General features: G+C 44.5%; 1 protein-coding gene across 2 annotated transcripts in view; it reads right to left on the bottom strand.

Moving 5' to 3' along the window:
* Positions 1-21803, bottom strand: part of LOC135525908 (formin-like) — a 105767-nt gene that overhangs the window by 63182 nt on the left and 20782 nt on the right. For both annotated transcript variants that reach the window (XM_064953875.1, XM_064953876.1), the window contains exons 6-12: positions 14403-14490; positions 6124-6185; positions 5396-5484; positions 4237-4366; positions 3916-4062; positions 3777-3836; positions 3522-3642 (exon numbers count right to left, since the gene is read on the bottom strand). In XM_064953875.1, the coding sequence (XP_064809947.1) occupies positions 3522-3642; positions 3777-3836; positions 3916-4062; positions 4237-4366; positions 5396-5484; positions 6124-6185; positions 14403-14490 (697 nt within the window). The remainder of the gene's footprint in view (positions 1-3521; positions 3643-3776; positions 3837-3915; positions 4063-4236; positions 4367-5395; positions 5485-6123; positions 6186-14402; positions 14491-21803) is intronic.

The following is a 21803-nucleotide window of genomic DNA, read 5'->3' as shown; positions in this document are numbered from 1 at the left end:
ATGAGTAATTAATCATGAAACATACACCCCACCCTTCTTCTTCCCAGAGAGATATTTATTCCTGTCTGCGCGATTAACTGAGAAACCAACTGGCTGAACGGACTCATACAGTATATCTCGAAAGAGCCATGTTTCTGTGAAACAGAGTATGTTACAATCCCTGATGTCTCACTGGAAGGAAATCCTTGCCCTGAGCTTGTCAACTTTATTATCCAGAGACTGAACATTAGCGAGTAATATACTCGGAAGCTATATCCAAAAGTGATTCCAGACTGTATGTATTAACATATGTCACGATCATTTGTAGAAACGGACCAAGGCGCAGCAGCGAATGTTGAGTTCCACATTATTTATTAGAAAGTGAAACTAAGCAAATACAAAAACAAATAAACAATCAACTAACAACGAACCGTGACTACAGAGATGCTATGTGCACTAACTCAAAACAATATCCCATAAACACAGGTGAGAAAAACAGCTACTTAAATATGATCCCCAATTAGAGACAACGATTAGCAGCTGCTTCTGATTGGGAATCATACAAATCACCAACATCGAATATGAACTCGGACACCACATAGAACTAAATAAACTAGATCACCCCCAGTCATGCCCTGACCCACTTCACCATAGAGAAACAATAGCTCTCTATGGTCAGGGCGTGACAACACAAAACATTTCCTGGGCTAATAAAGTAAGAGATAAACACATAAAAAACAAAATACTGCAATGTCCTAGGTAGACTATCATATGTTTTTCAAAAGGACAATGACCCAACACACCTCCAGGCTGTGTAAGGGCTATCTGACCAAGAAGGAGAGTTATGGAGTGCTGCATTAGATGACCTGGCCTCCACAATCACCCAACCTCAAACCAATTGAGATGGTTTGGGAAGAGTTGGACTGCAGACTGAAGGAAATGCAGCCAACAAGTGCTCAGCATATGTGGGAACTCCTTGAAGACTGCTGGAAAAGCATTCATCATGAAGCTGGTTAAGAGAATGCAAAGAGTGTACAAAGCGGTCATCAAGGCAAAGGGTGGCTACTTTGAAGAATCTCAAATATAAAATATATTTTGATTTGTTTAACATTTTTTGGTTACTATTTCATAGTTTTAATGTCTTCACTACTATTCTACAATGTATAAAATAGTAAAACATAAAGAAAAACCCTGGAATGAGTAGGTGTGTTCAAAGTTTTGACTGGTACTGTATATAGAATTGTAATATTTTCCACCAAGTGCTCCAACCAGGGGGGAGGGGGATTACAAATGATGCAGGCAATGTTATTTGATAGACTTAAATTCTAAATATAGTAATTTTATAGATTACCTACCCACTTTAAAAAATATATATATGTATTCTCTACCCTCTGCATGTTCCTTGCATCTTGCACCTTTCTTTCAGCAAGCTGAGGAGCCTATATTTAACTGTTATGTGGGGAGGAGAGGTGGCGGTACTCTACCCCAACGACTCCACACATGGAATTCCAACCGGAGCCTCTGTCGTAAAACAGGCTTCAGGGTAAAGGCCTTGCCTCGACCTGACATTAAGGGGCATTTAAAGTAAAGACACTGTCTGATTTGCCATGGTGATGAATGCCTAACCCCTCACAGGCCTTCTGTGAAACACTAAACTCCCCTGGGCAGCAAATGAGCTCTGACTGTTCTATTTTATTTGATACTATTTCATTCAGTAGCGTCCCTGCCTCACTGTCCACCCCAATTACCCAGCAGTTAAAGAGAGCTTTACGTGGCCGTGGCCTCCGCTATCCCTGATGGGAGGAAAGGTCCCACTCTGTCCCCACCTAAATCCCTGGGACTGGGTGAACTAAGGATACTCTCCAGGAACATCTACATGTACTGTAGCCCCCAAAGGGACAGGCACCTCTGTGGACACATAGAAATGACAGGCACCTTTGTGGACATATATAAAGGGACGTGCACTTCTGTGGACACATAGAAAGGGGCAGGAAACTCTGTGGACACAAAGAAAGGGACAGGTACCTCTCTGGACTGATAGGAATAGACAGGCACCTCTGTGGACACATATAAAGGGACAGGCACCTCTGTGGACACACTGAACTGAAAGCCTCAGAAAACACTAGAGAAAACACAGTGCAACATGCAGGTATTAGTCTACAGTAGCATTGCTCCTTGTGAAGGAGAGAAGGGATGGATGGATCCTAGCACTCCCCCCATCCACAGAAAGAGACCCAGAGAGAGGTCATCACCTCCTGCCCAAACAGGAAGGCAGATCAAATGAGGATCATGTTTCTGCACGGTGGAGTGGAGGAGAGGGCAGCCGCCAGGCCACGGAGTCTGACCTGCTCCCGTGCATCGTCTCGGACCAGACACGCACAGACATACATCTGCTTGGCCACTTAGGAGAGCCTCACTCTGGGGAAGAGCGATACGGAGAGAGAAATATATAGCTTGAACATCCCTGAACCTTACCAAGGCATCAAAGAGGAGGGCAAAACAGGAGTCATCATGAGGCTCCCTAGCCCCGCTAATCTCCTCTCCTTTCAGCAGTACACTCTCGACTCTCAAATGTGTTAGACACAATTAAGATGTGAATGGAAGTCATCTGATATAATTAAGACCATTTGGTTTCTTTAGGGTGGTTTATAATAGTGCAGCATAAATATTTATTCCTGGCGGCTGATGGGGAGGATAAAAATGGGAGTCATAGGTGGACCTCACCAAACACTGAAAATTCACGCTCACTGCTCCCTGCCAATACCCCGAGGACTCCCGGGTGAGACTGTAACATTTTTTTCCTGCAGTAGAGATCAAATAAGAGGGCCCTTATGTTACATTTATTGTGTTTAGGTCTTCCATTTTTCCTAATAAATGAGTGACAGCTTGAGGTGGGTCTGGGGCTCTTTTGTAGACTTAGTATTTTCCCCCAGGTCAGAGAGGATCAGGGTTTAACAGCAATCTGCACAAGGAGGGGAGAGTGGAGAGCATATCTAATTGCTTTCATATGCCATATTATTGGTTGATTTAAATAATCACAGACACCAGGGCGCTGGGGGTGCCATGCCTTTAACCCCTGGATGGCCCAGCGGACCACTGACTGACTGGCTGGCTGGCTGAGTCCCTGGCTAACTGACTAGCTGCCTGGCAAACTGGGCGGACCATGCCGGCGAGCACCGAGCCTCTGATACCAGCCACATGAACACGTTTCTCATGAGAGTGTTGCTCGTTTACTGACTAGCTGCCTGGCGAACTGGGCGGACCATGCCGGCGAGCACCGAGCTTGCTTTGGCCAATATGAAGACAGTTCTCACATAAGAGCAGAGAGCATGATCAGGGCTGGGGGACATTCAGGAGTGATGATGTCATGCCTGTTAAGGAAAAGGTGCTTCAGAGCATCTGAGATCCTGAATCTACCCTGAAACACGGGAGAAGACAGAATCTACAATAAGGATCCTACTACATACAGGTCAGGATGCCTATCTGCATGCCAGGTGGTGTTCTGTGAGTTGATTATAAAAGAGTGAAATAACACATCTTACCAGTCAGGTCTCTCTTCAGCTTCCTCATGTCCTTTGTGAGGTCTTCAAACTTGACCTGAGCGGCCAGGAAGAAATCCTGTGGTTCAGGAAGTGGGAATGCACTCTTGTCTGTTCCTGCGTGCTGTAAACCAACAAACAACCCATAAATGTCAAAACATGAGGAAAATCCAGAAGTTGTTAGCTTTTAGTCCATTGTAGATAATGGACTAAAAGTGTTAATGTGATAATGTGATAATGTGTTCATAAATATTGTACCTCGTCGAAATTGCGCAGATAGTATGCAACCACATAATCCACCAGACTGATACGATTGTCCTAAAAGATACAAAGGTCAGACAGGAAGTATACTGTAGATAAAACCAGTATAATACGTGTTCATGTGTGATGAGTGTACCCTGCTCTTGACGTCCTTCAGTTTGGGCAGGATCTCCAAACCAAAGCCATCAGCTTGACCTCGCGTCCTGTTGCCTCCGTTCATGTAGTTTCCAAAGGCTAGGACCAGCCCTATCACATCCTTCACACTGCTACAGTCCAGCAGATCCTGACACACACACACACACACACACACACACACACACACACACACACACACACACACACACACACACACACACACACACACACACACACACACACACACACACACACACACACGGTCAGCATGTTATAAGCTCATACAATAACAAACCAAGATTGAAGTCATGTCCAGTCTTACTTTGCTCACGGTGGAGACTATTTCTACTTTGCGGTGGATGGAGGACATGGAGTCGAGGAAGATAGACTGGAATATGATGCAGTGGGACCGGCCAGAGAAGTCTGGAATCTGGGAGAGTTCATACAAGAACCTGCACAAGAGGAAATAATGTGTTATGACAAAATTAAACTAAATGTCCAACAGGAAGAACTATTTTTAATCCTTGGCTGCGCTGCTTCCACACACACACGGCTGAGTCAGTATAGCTTTTAACTAGCAGCTGATAGTCATGAGTCGTCCTGCTCTGATAGTTTGATAGGTCCAGGGTCAACTGAAGGAGGGCCAGAGCGCTGATTGATCAAAGGGAGCATCAGGCCGACTCATGTAAACAGGGACATATCCGAGGAGAGCAGTAATATCCTGTGGGATCAGGCTGCTGATGGAGGCAGACACTGAGTGGGTATGACTCACAGTCTAGTGACAGCTCTGTTCAAACATGGCCCTCAACCCCACAGTGACAAGTCATTAACAGGCCAGCTACGTTTAACCCCCATGGGAGAGACGCCTCCCTGAGAGCCAGCAGCCGTCTAACTCTCTCGTTCACTCAGAGACACACGTGTGAACACACACACACACACACACACACTGTGTAAGACACACAAACATGCAACACACACGCAAACATGCACGTGTTTCGAGTCAGTCAGACAGCTATGGAGCTTTCAGATCATGGAGGTTGCAAACAGACCAGGAACAAATATTTACAGTCTGAGTAACAATAAGGAGCTTGGTTTATTTACTTATTAAAAGAGAAATAAACACAAAATTGATGCCACCTTTTCTAAGTTATGTTTATGTTAAATATCTCCCTATAATGGTTTGGCTCTAAAGAACCACTCGATATGACGAGTGAGCCTCAGGCTGCCAGAGTCCAAAGTGTTTCATAATCAAACTGTTTGTCTCTGGCTGTACACATTAGGAACCACATGATGCATTTCTAAAAAAAACTCTCAGCCAAAATCAAAGTAGCCTCTGAAATTGTGTTGACGTGTTGAATTCACAGGAGGGGATGGTTTTCTGTGTGTATGAGGTTGTAGTTCTCTGACTGCAGTAGAAGTCAGGGTCCAGTGTTCTACTACCCATCTCCCTGAACCCTTGGGTGCTGGAGAAGTACTCATACTGTTCAGGCTTGTCCAGTAGCTTCACCTCATCCTCCTTGGATGTTTCATAGTGTTTTTTGATCTTCTCCAGCTCGTCACTAGTGGCCCTCTGTGATCACACACAAACAGGACAGGTTAGAGAACGACAATAGAGCTGTAACAATGAACGATTTAGACATAGTCAACGCAAAACAAGACAGAATAGCAATAGACAAATGTTGAGTGTGTTATCACTGAGAAATAAGCTGTAGGCGAGCAGATGTTATGGAGCACTGGTGTAGTTTAACAAAAGCATGCAGAGAAAAATACTTAATGGCCCAGTGTGGTCAAAAACGTGATTTTCCTGTGTTTTATATATATTTCCACACTATGAAGTTGGAATAATAGTATGAAATGGTGAACATGTTGATAATGCCCTTTTAGTGTAAGGGCTTTTTGAAAAGACGACAGGAAATTTTTGGTGGTAAATTAGTTAATAGACCAATTAGAAAGAGAGTTCAAACCTCTCTGCCAATAAGATCTAATTTTCAGATTTCCCCTCCCCACTCAGACCACTCACAGACAGTCATCGCAGAATTATTTTTGACCATTTTAATTGAAAACAATCACAGTAAGGAACTTAATTGTTACCATAAATGATTTGATATTGTGATAAAAACAGCTGCATTGGACCTTTAAAAATGAGTTTGGCATCTCACATTTCTCTCATGCTGTTGGATGACTTTACAACACACTTCTGAATACTCACATTTTCATATAAAGCCTCGATGGTCTCCAAGTCCACCACAGAGTTATCCACAGTCAAAACAGCTGGAACAGTACATTCACTTATTAGAGGCATTCTCTTATAAAGATGAAATATGTTGGGCAAGCATGCTGTCTCAATTGCTTCCTGGGTTTGGAGCCCAACTTGTCAAAGAGGTTAAATGCATAGACATGCTATGTACAAAAGGATTGGATAGCAACTAAACACTAGCATATTTCAGATGCTAACATACACATCACGGATCATCTTAACCCTCCTGCTGTGTTCGTTTCATATTAATTAATTCCGCCCCATTATAGCTGATTATGAATCCATAAAAATACATATATTATCACCTAATGTTGGGTTAGATCTTTGTTTCAACTTACGTTCTTGTGAACATTATAAGTTTTGAACTTCTATTTGCTATTTATGGCCAGTAAGCCAGTAGGCCATTGACCTGAGCTCATACAACTCGTTTTTGAGTTTAAAAAAAGCATAATGTATGGATTATTTTGACTATAACAAATACTCAGATATTGTATATGTTGAAACATATTGTGCTATTTATCACAGAATACACAGAATATACCAGTGTCATGATCAAAGATATGATCAAGAGCCTCACATACAGTATATTGTCTGGTCATTGTGCTGCCTCAGATTGAATTGTGAGCAAGGCCTCAAAAAAGCTTTATATTATATACCAGAGCTGCAAGAAAAGTTCTATATATTATTGAAACAATGTTGCAATTTGTGAGAATGCCAACAGGTGTGGTTCCTGTGGGGGAAAGGTTCTATTGGGGAAAGGTTCCAGTGGGGGTTGCCATGGAAGCCAAGGGGAGTGAGGTGTGTGTGTGTGGGTGTCTGGGAGAGGAAGTGTGTCCATCTGATGAATGGGCATGTGCCTGAACTCAATTTTATACACTAATTGTAGTCTCACCCATTCATTTCTAATGACCGGTCAGGGAACACCACAGGTATACAAAAGTTAAATAAAACACCCAAAATGTAATGAAAATCATCCAAATGTATTTTGTGTGTTCAGATGCCCTGTGTGGACAAAGTCATGGAACCTTATTGTCACGTTCTGACCTTAGTTCTTTTGTTATGTCTTTGTTTTAGTATGGTCAGGACGTGAGTTGGGTGGGTTGTCTATGTTCCCTTTTCTATGTGGTGTTTTTGTGTTTGGCCTGGTATGGTTCTCAATCAGAGGCAGGTGTCATTAGTTGTCTCTGATTGAGAATCATACTTAGGTAGCCTTTTCCCACCTGTGCTGTGTGGGTGATTATTTTCTGTTCAGTGTTTTTTCAGCACCACACAGGACTGTTCATTTGTCGTTTTGGTTCAGTGTTCAATTATTTTATTAAAGAATATGGACACTTACCACGCTGCGCATTGGTCATCCTTTTCTTCCACCTACGATGACCGTTACACTTATGACAGTCAGATTAAATGAACTACATTTTTTAGAGAGAAAATGTGTAAATCGGTCCAATTCGACCAGAACACAGCAGGAGGGTTAACTATCTACTTTAAATACATAATACTCATGTCTATTATTTTGTTAAGTCATTTAACATTAGACAACTTTTGAGGTCTGACATGTCTGACAAACTTTGATTTTGGAGTGAGTGAAGGAGAGTATTAGGGAGTGGTGGGGTATCTGGGAGTGTGGTCAGGCAGGACAGGACAGCTGTGGTGTCAGAGCACAGCAAAGCAGTGCCCAGAGCCCACCTCACACGGGGGCTCTCCTCTCAGGCCGACATGCAGAGGACTAAGCCTATAGGCCACGGGTCACAGGAGAGAGCCTGTAACTGTTTAACCCCAGGACCTGTAGCCAGAACCACCACAGTCTCCAGTAATGATCTCTAAAGGGGGGCTGCATAGAGAGAGGAGGGGAGCGAGAGAGAGAGAGGGAGAGAAAAAGAGAAAGCAAATCTCTTATCAGCAAAAGAGAAAGAGTGTGAGAGAAAAAGTAAGAGAGGGAGAGCTCTGCTCAGTGTCTCAGAGAGACGAGTCACGGCTTTATGGCTGGGTGCAGGTCAGGGAGGAAAGGAGAGAGCATAGGAGGGAGCAGACTGGGAGGGATGGCTCCTTGTCTCATAGTTGATATGGATCTGTGTGCTGTCAGTTGCAGACTGCAGAGCGACACCTGCTCTCAGATCAGCCTAAAACAGATCCAGTGTGAGTGGAAACAAGCCCCTCTCCACACCACTGTAGCTGCGTCATGTCTCAGTCACATGACTAGCAAAGAGCCACCAGTGAAGTCAAGCCAGAAGTACATGACTGTACTGTATAGAGCAACACCCTGGATTCATTATGACATGTCACCTTCAATCTCCACACAAGGCCTCCAAATCAGAAGAAAAAGATCTGCGTCCCAGAATCCAAGCATTCTTCCACTGACTTCCACAGCTTCCACAAGCCCCCACGACCAGCTAGGGCAGTAGAGCAGCCCTGGAGGCTGGATTAGAGTGGAGAGCAGCAGGCTGCAGAGCAGGCTGGAGGTGGTGGCCATTTCCTACTGCTTATTAGAGTGGATTACTCAAGGCCTCAGCACGCCCGCCATGCAACCGTCAATCACACACCAAAGGAGGGCCGCAGTGCAGCACAGTGCCCTGAGCCAAGGGGGCCAGAGCCTGGATATCTCTCCACACCGGGAGATCAAAGGAACCCCGTCGCAGCCTCACTCCCTTTCCCTCCACTTCTCACTCATCGCTCAGGGTGTGTGGTGTGTGTGGTGAGGTGTGGGGGAACCTCCCCTCTGCCTTGAACTGCGGTGGCCCAGGAGGTCCCCCAGCCAGTCTCAGGCCCTCCGTTGGCACCCTCTCTCCCCTCTCCCTGCACTGGGTAACCAGAGCCCCCCTCCCTTGTCTCCCCCCTCCCTAGTGGATGTAATTACATTACATGTCCCATGTCCTTTTAATTTGCCAACAAAGAGCAGGCAAGCAGGTGAGGCCAGGGACCAGGGCCCTTAGAAGTGCTTATTAGGCCACTCTGCTGAATTGTCAGATTCAAATTGTCCATTTCACCTACACCTCCCATTAAGGCTGTAGGAAGCAGGCTCATGCTGGGAGAGAGCAGGCTCTTTTATTGGGGGTTCTTTACCTCGACACCGACAAAAAGAGGAGAGAGAACAAAAAAAATGAAAACCAAAAACAGTAGCTTGACCCAATGTGTTGCTTGGCTTGCATTGGGCTGCCGTTTTATAGTGGCGGTGTGGTGTCTGCTGACTGCAAAGGTGGATTTATACACACTCAGATCATTAGCAGGGTGTCGCTCCCATTAGGTGGTGGAAACCGTCACTGGCAACAATGAACAGATCCGACCGGGCCACTAAGACTGCCAAGCCCTCCACTCCCAGTCGCAGTATCAACCCAACGCACCCAGGCTTAGAGCTATGCACAGGACGGATTTATTCATCCCTCTCCCACCACTTTTCATACCCCGCCAACCCCTCTGAATTTCCTCGGGACTCCCACCCGCTACCGCAAGAACTGGTTCCGATCCTAACTGCAGACCTGCAATGTTATTTTAAGGGTATGTGACACAGATCACTTGCCAGCCATGGTCCCAGCAATTTTTAGCCCTACAGGCAATATCAAAATGCGCTAAAATAACCTAAGAAATAGGTTAAAATACCCAGAGATTCTCACGTGGCCCATTATATTAGGCTATCGGTATTACTGGGCTATGTCAGCCAATAGATTAGACATTGTTTGAAGACAGCGGAGCTGGAGAGATTTGCACTTTATCTTGAGCAACGTTTTATAGCCTGCATTTTAGGAGTGGGACTATTTTCAGGCGGAGACAAATATGGGTGATCAATATGTATTTCTAGGGAAAGTAGCAAAATGTAGCATAATCATATTTAGAAATTACATTTCCTTGGAAAGATAACTGCCCCGTACTTTTCTGCCCATTCATAGGCTATAGCCTAGTCTATTTAACTTCTTCGATATAGGGGGCGCTCTTTTAATTTTTGGATAAAAAAACGTTCCTGTTTTAAACAAGATATTTTGTCACGAAAAGATGCTCGACTATGCATATAATTGACAACTCTGACGTTTCCAAAAAAGATATTATCTGTGAGTGCCACAGAACTGACTACAGGCGAAACCAAAATGAAATTTCAAACAGGAAATGGACCAGATTTTGAGGGCGCTGTGTTCCAATGTCTCCTTATATGGCTGTGAATGCGCCAGGAATGAGCCTACACTTTCTGTCGTTTCCCCAAGGTGTCTGCAGCATTGTGACGTATTTGTAGGCATATCATTGGAAGATTGACCATAAGAGACTACATTTACCAGGTGCCCGCTTGGTGTCCTCCGTCGAAATTATTGCGTAATCTCCAGCTGCGTGCATTTTACCATTTGCTTCAGAGGAGAAAGTCAACTGCCACTAATGATTTATCATTGAATAGATATGTGAAAAACACCTTGAGGATTGATTCTAAACAACGTTTGCCATGTTTCTGTCGATATTATGGAGTTAATTTGGAAAAAAGTTTGGCGTTGTAATGACTGAATTTTCATTTTTTTTCTTAGCCAAACGTGATGAACAAAACGGAGCGATTTCTCCTACACAAACAATCTTTTTGGAAAAACTGAACATTTGCTATCTAACTGAGAGTCTCCTCATTGAAAACATCCGAAGTTCTTCAAAGGTAAATTATTTAATTTGAATGCTTTTCTTGTTTTTGTGAAAATGTTGCCTGCTGAATGCTAGGCTTAATGCTATGCGAGGTATCAAGACTCTTACACAAATGCTTGTGTAGCTATGGTTGAAAAGCATATTTTGAAAATCTGAGATGACAGTGTTGTTAACAAAAGGCTAAGCTTGTGAGTGAATATATTTCTTTCATTTCATTTGCGATTTTCATGAATAGTTAACGTTGCGTTATGCTAATGATCTTGAGGCTATGATTACGCTCACGGATACGGGATTGCTCGACGCTAGAGGTTAATTGAGACCATATGCGCGCGCACCTGATCTCACATGTATGGCTACTGAACTTGAAGCAGCAAGAATGATGAGAGCGGGTCACACCCTGATCTGATTCACCTGTCTTCATGATTGTCTCCACCCCCCTCCAGGTGTCACCCATCTTCCCCAATACCCCCTGTGTATTTATACCTGTGTCCTCTGTTTGTCTTTTGCCAGTTTGTTTTGTTTCGTCAAGCCTACCAATGTTTTCCCTCTTCTCCTTTCTCTCGATTGTTCCTGTTTTCTTGGTGTTGACCATTCTGCTTGCTCTGACCCTGCCTGCCATCCTGTACCTTTGCCCCACCTATCTGGAATACTGACCTCTGCCTATCCTGACCCTGAGCCTGCCTGCCGTCCTGTACCTTTGTCCAACCTATCTGGATTACTGACCCCTGCTTGCTCTTGACCTGTCTTTTGCCTGCCCCTGTTGGATTAATAAACTGTTGTTACTTCGACGTTGTCTGCATCTGGGTCTTACCTGAAACGTAATAGTACGAACTGGCCATGACTGACACAGCAGATCCGGGCCAGCTGCGCAACACCATCTCCTCCCAAGGAGCCACCATCGGTAGGCACAAGGAATTGCATGTATGGGAACAACAGCCGGCCAGATGTGTTAGCCTGGAGGAGTTCGTGGGAGGGGTGAAGAAGGTTTTTTGATGCCCCGTTCTCCGGGAGAGAAGCTGCCCTGATGCTAATCCAGCTTCAGGCAGGACTCCTGCAGTGTGGCAGACTATGCTGTGGATTTCCGCACGTTGGCAGCGGAGAGTGCTTGGAACCAGGAAGCGCTGTTCGATATGTTCCTGCACGGCATCTAGGAGGAGGTCAAGGAAGAGCTTGCTGCTCGGGAGTTATTTACGGATCTCAATTCCCTCATAGATTTGACCATCTGATGGGCGATTACAGGAACGACAGAGGGAGAGGAAATTCGATTTCGCTCACACGTCCAGGGATTCCACCTTGCCTCCGAGTCATCCCAGAAGTCCCCGATGGCCCCATTGCCGAGAGAACCCGAGGCTTCCCAACCTCCCCCGAGAGTCGGCGAAGACGCCGAGAGTCACCGCCTCCCAAGCCTGCACAGGGTTCTTCTTTGTAGAGAATAAGGACAAGACCTTGCGCTAGGGCTGGGCGATATGACGATATATATCATGTGACTATAGAAAAACATCTATAATTTCATTTTATTTCGTTGTGTCACAAATCACACTCTTACGGCAATATTCTTTGTCAATTGGACGAGGCATTGGGTGACGCACACGTGTCGTGTGGAAGGAAATTTGCAACACAAACAAACATGGAGGTGAGTGAACGTGACACAGAGCACGGAGACACGGGGCTCGTACCTAAAAGAGGGGCTACTTCGGTCACATGGACGTGGTTTGGGTATGAAAAGTCTGACATGGACCAGAAAACCGTCCTCTGCAAAATATACCGCAGGCTCAAACACCACTAATCTCTTTTACCACCTACGCAAGAATCATGTGAAACAGTACAGAGAGAGTGTACGGATGAGACCCAAAAAAGTACAGTCGAGTGCTCAAAACAAACCCCAGACTCAGACGTTGCAAGGGGCTTTTGCCCGCGGCACACTATATGGCAAAGAATCACGAAGATGGAAGGAGATAACAGCTGCAATTACAACTTATATCTGCAAAGACATGGGCCCAGTTTACACGGTCGAGAAACGAGGGTTTCGTGAGTTGGTGCTGACACTCGACCCAAGATGCCAAATGCAAATTGATATGTGACACGTATTAATGTCAAAATAACATGCAAAACAGGCAAGCCACCTCAAAATAATATATATTTCAGGCATATATTTATTTTGTTTGCAGCTATATTTGAAATGTTTTCTATTTACCTTTTAAGATTTTATACAGTAATATTTTATATTTTGTTACATGCTTAATAGAAAATGTGCACAAAGGTTCTAAATAAAAGGAGAGATAATCAAATATGAGTAAGTACCTTTTATTTGTTGAGTATAATTCAAAATGTAATAATAGGCCTTTACATGTGGTCATTTTATATAAACTACTTATTCATTGAATTTACAGAAAATGTGATATTTCGTGATATGTATGTTATTGGGATATGAAATTACCAATATCGGGATATGAGATTTTGGCCATATCCCTCAGCCCTACCCTGCGCCCATGCATCAATGACATAACGGTGAAGAACCGCTACCAGCTCCCACTCATCTCCTCTGCCTTAGAGCCACTCCAGGGGGCCACCATGTTATCCAAGTTGGATCTACGGAACGCCTACCACCTGGTGCGGATATGAGAGGTAGATGAGTGGAAGACCGCCTTCAACACGGCCAGAGGCCACTATGAGTATTTGGTCATGCCATTAGGCCTCACCAATGCCCCTGCTGTGTTCCAAGCTCTGGTAAATGATGTTCTCATGTTGAATCGGTTCGTCTTCGTCTACATTGATGACATCCTCTTCCTCTCCCGCTCCGCATATAAAGCAGAAAGATGACCGTTTCCAAATAATCTGAAGGACAACAACAATATTTGAATCCCAAAATTGTCTGTCTGACCGACCGCTCCCAAACGTAGCATGTAAAATGCTGATTGTACAATGATCTCTGTCAGACCGCAGGTCCTGCCGTCATCCCGCGAAAATGCAGCCCTCTACCCTGGCTGTCGCCAACGGATCCAATTTATGCACGCCTAACCGCTGTGTCAGATTTCCCCCGCATCATTCACATATATAAACACATATAGTCCAATACACATACACAACCAAATACTCCACTCCTCTTTAGCTCAAAAGGGAAAACATTGATGTGATTTTGACCAGTGTAGGAAGGGTTGAAACTGGTGAAACAGAATTCTCAGCAAAAATGGCTAATGTCATTCCAATGCTGTTCACTCACAACATTATGCACTAGTTTGGAAAACTTGGAAATCTTCCATGTTCCACATGAAACACAAATGCATCTATAAAAGTGGAACTAGTCACACATTAGGACCTGTCAAGAGGCAGGAAACAATTTGCGGCAGAATTCAATAGGCCTCAACATGTCTTCAACAGGCTTCAACAGGCCTCAACATGTCTTCACTAAAAATAACCACTTGCATCTGCAATTTATCAAGTGTCTTTTCTAATCTAGTGAAAATAGGATTGCAACTGATGTTTATTACTGTTTAATCGAAAAAAGAACAGCCTTGTTTAACAGACAGGAAATGAATGGTTTTCAGAAATAGTACAAAATCCTCCTGTAAAGAAAGCTGCCAAACAGCTTTTGGTTTTAACACAGACCATTAAATGTTTGCTCTCACCTTGCTGAATGTCCTTCATTTCCAGGTGCAGACTTGAGATGAGGATGCCCACTGCTTGGGAACGTTTCCCATCCAGCAGCTTGATAATCTGCAGGAGAGACATACCGGTAAACGTCATAACTTAATCACAGTGATTATATCGGAGAGCGAGAATAATATTGGCATGATATATCCTTTATTTGATCACCATATCCATTTGATTCAAGTGGCACCGTTTATACAGTTGTAAAGATCCAGACCAACAGTTAATTTAAAAAAATGAAATTAAGTCATCCACTGTCTTTTTTGCCAGAGAGGCCAAAGGAAAGTATCACTTAGTCACTTCCCAGAGCCAGACCACTTGAAGATAGATTGACTCTGGGTGAGGACAGAAGAAGTGCTCTAAAGAAGAGTAACATACAACATACTAACATATCTGTGGTGTGTCTGGATTGACCCTAAAGCCAGACTCATCTACACAATGTCATAATCCTTTACGGTCCATGTAACAAGCAGGGATTGAGTAAGGATAGAAACCCACAGGTTTCAGCATGCCTTATCAAATGGCATCCCTAACAGTACAGAGCACAGAGTACAGAGAACAAGTTCCCCTGTAAAAGTGCATTAATTATATAGTAGGGCCCGGGACAATATCAGTATCACGATACTCATTTGTATCGTGGCAAAGAAGCAAAACACAAAGCGGATTTGATTTCTTTAGGAAAACAGCCCTAATGTTGGAAGCAAACATCATTATGTTGTCATCCAGAGTCACATTTCCTAGCTGTATAACACATTATTTTACATAAAGCAGGTTTTTAAAGGACCACAGAGTTTGGTCTGCTTCTTGTTTTCATTTTTACCATAAAAACAAACATCACAATACTGGTATTGTGACACAGCCCTACGATATAGTCAAAAATATTAAGTCACAAGAAAGTAAAAAAGTAAACCATAAAAGGACATATTTTCAGTGTGGAAGAGCAGGCAAGGTTTTTTTTATAACAAACTATAAATTCACAGGATTTTTATTTGTGCCTACACATGGTCACAATTACTTATGACTGAATTACCCATAAAGCTAGAAACAGTTTTGGCAAGGTAAAGCCCAGCTCTAAAACTTAATGTCTCAGCCTTCTTCATTAGGTAACACTGGCCGTTATTACTGCATCTCAGCTACTGGGCCATCCAGTGGGAACCAAGGAGCAGAAGCCTTAGAAGTGAGTATTGCGTTACAGAAGGTAAGAGTGCATGCTGCTTCCACGTCCATTACTAATATCACACTGGGGATCTCCTGTACAGGGACATGAGAGGGGAGCAGGCAGAGTGAGAGGCTTTTCCAACACCTTTAATGAACTGCACTGGTTGGGCCACACTAAAAGCCTTCCAGGAACCCTGGCCACTCGCTGTGGCTCCAGAAGCACCAATTAGCCCGACCAGTTAACTTAATGAGAAAAGACAACTGATCTGGAGGAACAAGCCTGGATGCTTACTCTCAGACACGCAAGGAAGGAACCTGCTGATGCTAAGAGTTCTCTGTTCGCAATCCATGACAAGTATGTATCAAAAGATAACAGCTACCTCCAGTGGACACTGGGAGAACTACCCACCAATCCAAGCCAAGGTGAAGTCCTTCCAGCAGACCCAAAAAACCCCACTTGAAATAGACTGGAGACATTGGTTTGACATTGAAATGAAGATTGAAATAACAAAAGGAAGACAGTGGTTTGAGAAGTTGCAGGTGGCTGGTGTTGGGGAGAGGGCACCAGGTTCAGCAGAGAGCTGATAGTTTATACAGCCATTGCTGAGGGGGCAGGTAGCTATACGGGTGACTGCGAACCAACCATGTCTGAGTTCACCCACCCTGGAGATACGTTACAATAACAAATGGATCAAGAGAGCTCATAAATTACCACCTCCAATGAACGCTCAACATCTCCACACAACATTCTGCACTCTCCATGTGTTAATCTTACACCCACTCTCCCACGTCACACTCAACACTCAAAATATGCTTTTAATAAACCTCAGTGTGAACGACCATAAGTCATCTCTAATGACGTAGGGTCTGAACAAATTAAAGCCACTGTTTGTTTTACAGCAATCCATGCTGTACAAACTGGATAGGAGCTTGATTCGTGTGGGTGGTGGGAATTGCTGTGTAATGTTTACGCAGGCCGTATTACTGGTGTACACGTGGGGCGGAGGGCGGGCGGGGGGGAGGGGGGGTATGGTGAGGGGGACAGCCTGCCGGTCCTGGCACAGTAAATCCTGTCGGGGTGTAATCTAAACAGCCCCCACGCTGTGGCTCGCTGGATTTCCTCATCTCATCTCTGTAGCACTCCACATCGCTCCTGCAGCTCATATCATCACACCCAAAATGCAGCGACACGCGCAGCCTCTCCTCTCCACTTTAAACGCCCCCACAGGTGTCCTCTCCTCTCCATTGCTCTCCTCCCGCCTCAGTGTGGAACCGAGTGGAGCCACATGCCTACAATTACCCCCAGTCTGGTGTAGGGTAGCCTGGGCGGCCGCGGAGTGTGGCGGCTGACAGGGACCTTTATTCCCCTGCATGGCATCTCTGCTGCTTTGATATGATAATCAGTGGCGCGAAAGGAAAGGCATCCAGATTAAACAGCAGCTTTCATTTGTATTGGACACATGATAATCAAATCCAATTTTATTGGTCACATACATATGTTTAGCCCTGTACGTACTCATTCCACCAGCCCCTTTTCTCCAACACTGATGGTCCTGTGTGTGGAGCTGTCCTTGACAAGGGTGGTGAGTAAAGTGACTGCTTTCCATAATGCACACACACATTCCAGTAATTTCCCTCTGACTGGGATCACAGGCGTTAGCTGATCTGGCAACACTTTCTAGACAAGTAACAAGTGCGATAGGCATGTATAGCTGTACTGTTATCACATACACCATTGTGCCCTACAGCCAACATTCTTAGTGCACTGAAAACCATAATGTGTGCAGTGTAGCTGCTCTTCATGAATTGATAGAGATAATTACTGGGCAGAGATGAACTGACTTGTCTCTGTGTTGTGTCATATCGGTGTGGTGGTGAGGCCAGGACAGGACTATTGGCTTGTCAGATTACCTCTGGGGCAGATATTGCAGAGTAAGGCAAAACAGCGCTCTTCATTGACCCTGTGTCTCCGCAGGCCCAGTCTGGCTCTGTCTGTTAGCTAGCTAGATGACAGTCTGCTCTTCTCCTTTCCATCCCCCTCTCCTCTTTCCCTCCATCCTCCTCTCTCCAGCCCCCCTCTCCTCCTCCCTCTCCATCCCCCTCTCCACTGTCCTCTCCACTTTCCTCTCTATCCCCGTTTCCTCCCTCCTCCTTTGTCCAGTCAGAGCCCGTTGTTCTGGGAACCTATCAGCAAATGATGATTCAGAGAGTTTGAACGTTGGTAGTATAAACTTTTAGGGATAAAAGATGAAGAAGTAAACAAGTAACTTTTGTTTAGCTGACCTTTCTAAAAGTGTTGGACTGCCAAGGGGCTGTAGCCAACCTTTTCCACAGTTGGTAGCGTCTCCCAATAATCATAGCTGAACCCAGGCTGCTCTCTCTGGGCCGAGTATTGTAACCCAGGCTGCTCTCTCTGGGCTGAGTATTGTAACCCAGGCTGCTCTCTCTGGGCTGAGTATTGTAACCCAGGCTGCTCTCTCTGGGCTGAGTATTGTAACCCAGGCTGCTCTCTCTGGGCTGAGTATTGTAACCCAGGCTGCTCTCTCTGGGCTGAGTATTGTAACCCAGGCTGCTCTCTCTGGGCTGAGTATTGTAACCCATGGCTCAAATCACAATAGATATCTATACCACATATTGTATCTACCATCTCAAATAAGAATGACAAAATCAAATGTTAGTTCATGTAGTTTTCACGAAGGAGAAGTATCCCCCTTTCTAATGGGTTACGTGCCATTGGGTCTGCACAGCTCAGGCCAATTCTCAGGGCCCATGCTGTAGTCAAGTCCAATGCTGCAACTCTGCACTTCCGCAGCCATATGTGTCAGCGCTCCCACTGCCCCCATGGCCCTAAGTGTGGCGTCCAAGCAGATAAAATCAGCCATTGTACCAGACTGTCCCCTTCCCAATCCATACACATTCTGATCAATCTGTCAAGGCTCCAGTCCACTCTAGAGGCCTCAGTGTGGGTGAGTGTGTGTGTCCATCTCTAGTGCTCTCCATCCAGTCTGGTCACTCTGAACCCATCAACTGGCCCAATATTTGATCAAGCTCAGCCAACTGTCTCCTGTCTCCCTGACCCTGCCTGCAGGGCTGGCCCCTAAATCAGCCTCCTAGCTCACGCTGATATCTGATTCAGCTGCTTTCCCAGTAAGCATCTTTTGGATGTCTTTTCCAGACGTTGATGTCAGGTGCATTTTAGGTGCTGATTGAAAGGCGGAAAGACTTATTTTCCGGACGTCGAAAATATGTACTTTTCGAATGTTGAAATCAGGTGCATTTCACATGCTGAATGAAAGGTGACAAGACGTCTTTTCAGGATGTAAAAAATATGTATTTTCCAGACGTTGAAAATACGTCATTTACAGATGTTGAAAAGACATGTTTTTCAGTCATTGATTCTATGGCCAAATTTCAACTGCATATTTACATGATCAATGAAGTAAGCAATATATCACAATAATACTTTTTCAAGTCTCCTAAGATAGGAAAGAGGAGCCAACTGAAGACTGCAACAGAATGCTTTATTGCTCCCACTGTCACATGCACATATGTAAGCTTTTTCAAAAGCTTTAAAACTGGCAGCGATGATGTTCAAAGTAGTCCAACCCACAGAATAAACCAACAGACCACTTCAACCACAATAACATTTCAGTAACAGTTACAGATTGTTGTTGTTGTTGTTGTGACTGTGATATGTTGTTGTTTATCTACCTTAGTTGAATGCACTGACTGTCACTTTGGACAAGAGCGTCTGCTGAATGACCAAAATGTAATTGTAAAAACAAGCATTTCAAGAGCCCTGCCCCTAAACAAGTTCAAATTTGAACCAAATCTGTTTCACAAGTTTGAACATCACAGGACAGACAGTACAGCACAGATCAGTACATCAGAACACAGTAGAGCTACAGTAAGGTACGGTACAGGACAGTAAAGTTTAATTCAGTAGAGTTTAATTCAGTAGAGTAAAATACAGTACAGTGCAGTTCAGTAGAGTAGGGTGGAAGTCGAAATTGATTTTTTCCCTCATAAATAACAACTGTTTTTCTGCATCAAGTGTGAAGGAAATCTTGAGCTTTTGCTCACCTGATATAGAATACCTCATGGTAAGCTGCAGACCCTTTATCTACCAAGAAAGTTCTCAAGCCAACAACACTCTGGCACTCAGCGAACTGTATGGGGCCATAAACAAACAAGAACCGGCTCACCCAGAGGCAGCGTTTCTGGTGGGCGGTTACTTTAACGCGGGGAGACGTTAAACCATCCTACCTCACTTCTACCAACACGTCTCCTGCGCCACTAGGGGCGCTAAAACTCTAGACCACTTTTATTCTACCCACAGAAACACATACAAGGCCCTCCCTCGTCCTCCCTTCGGCAAATCTGACCAACAAAAGCTCAAACAGGAAGTACCAGTGATGCACTCAATACAGAAGTGGTCGGATGAAGCAGACGCAAGACTACAAGACTGTTTTGCTAGTACAGACTGGGATATGTCCTGGGATTCATACCACAACAGTCATGGGCTTCATCAATAATTGCATAGGTAATGTCGTCCCCACAATGACTATAATAACATATCTGAACCAAAAACTATGGATTACAAGCAATATCAGCTTTGGGGTAAAAGCCTAGAGCTACCGGTAACAAGGATCCAGACATGGATGGATAGAGAGAAGCCCTCTACAACCTCCAACAAGACATTAAACAAGACATTTAACATTACACTGGAGTGTGATGGGACAAGGACATCCCAGCCAGCCAAACCCTCCCCTAACCCAGGCAACGCTGGGCCCCGTGGGTCTCCCGGTCACGGCCGGCTGCGACACAGCCCGGATCGAACCCGGATCTGTAGTGATGCCTTAGACCGCTGCGGCACTCGGTAGACCACAGCCCACTTTTCTATGCTCAAGGGGAGAGAGAGACAAATAGCTAGCTTACTATTGAAGTCAATACTAGTATTGTTTTCAATTTCGTAAGTAGTTTATGTTTCTTAACCAGGCAAATCTAAATAGTAGGCTGGTGACTGGTGGTTACAAGGAAGCAAGATAGTCACTTGCGCGATACGTAGCTTATGACTGGAGGCGGATCCAGAGTGGAGCCTGCCTGCCTACAATCACCGTGTGTGCCAGGTGTGGCACGTCCTTCCCACTGCTAGAGAACAGAACCCTCGCTGCTCTGCGCACCCAGTGCTGCAAATATTCTGCTTATCATAGTAGCCTATCCAGTCCAAGTGCAAATACAAGTCACGAGAAGGTGAGTCCGAGTCACCAATGGAAAAGTCCAGGTCGAGTCACAAGTCATGAAAGTCCTGGACTCGAGTACTACAGCACTGGTACACTATTGTTTACTTTTCTTAACTGTACTCTATTGTATTGTACTGTACTGTACTGTGCTGTACTGTACTGTGCTCTAATGTGCTGTACTGTGCTCTACTGTGCTGTACTGTGCTCAACTATATAGTATTGTACTGACCTCTACTGTCACGATCGTCGTAAAGCATACTCAGACCAAAGCGCAGCGCGATATGGGTTCCACATGTTTATTCAATGAAACGCACAAAAACATTAAAGAACAATCGAAATGTCACATTCTGGAGTGCTCACAGGCAACAACACAAAAACAAGATCCCACAAAACACAGTGGGGAAATGGCTGCCTAAATGTGATCCCCATCAGAGACAACGATAAACAGCTGCCTCTATTTGGGAACCATACCAGGCCAACATAGAAATAAAACAACCTAGATTACCCACCCTAGTCACAACCCGACCTAACCAAAATAGAGAATAAAAAGGCTCTCTATGGTCAGGGCATGACATCTACACTGCTTTTATTTAGTGTACTGTGTACTGTACTGTAATATTCTGTACTCTGCTGTGCTCTACTGTGCTGTATTGTACTTTACTGTGCTGTCCAAATGTGTGAAACATACAGTGGGGCAAAAAAGTACTTAGTCAGCCACCAATTGTGCAAGTTCTCCCATATAAAAAGATGAGAGAGGCCTGTAATTTTCATCATAGGTACCCTTCAACTATGAGAGTCAAAATGAGATTTTTTTTTTAGAAAATCACATCGTAGGATTTTGAATGAATTTATTTGCAAATTATGGTGGAAAATAAGTATTTGGTCAATAACGAAAGTTTATCTCAATACTTTGTTATATACCCTTTGTTGGCAATGCCACAGGTCAAACGTTTTCTGTACGTCTTCACAAGGTTTTCA

Source organism: Oncorhynchus masou, chromosome 32 (genome assembly GCF_036934945.1).
Source record: "Oncorhynchus masou masou isolate Uvic2021 chromosome 32, UVic_Omas_1.1, whole genome shotgun sequence".
Classification (NCBI taxonomy): Eukaryota; Metazoa; Chordata; class Actinopteri; order Salmoniformes; family Salmonidae; genus Oncorhynchus; species Oncorhynchus masou.
Note: the sequence above shows the minus strand (reverse complement) of the source record. Positions and strands in the feature narration are given on the sequence as shown.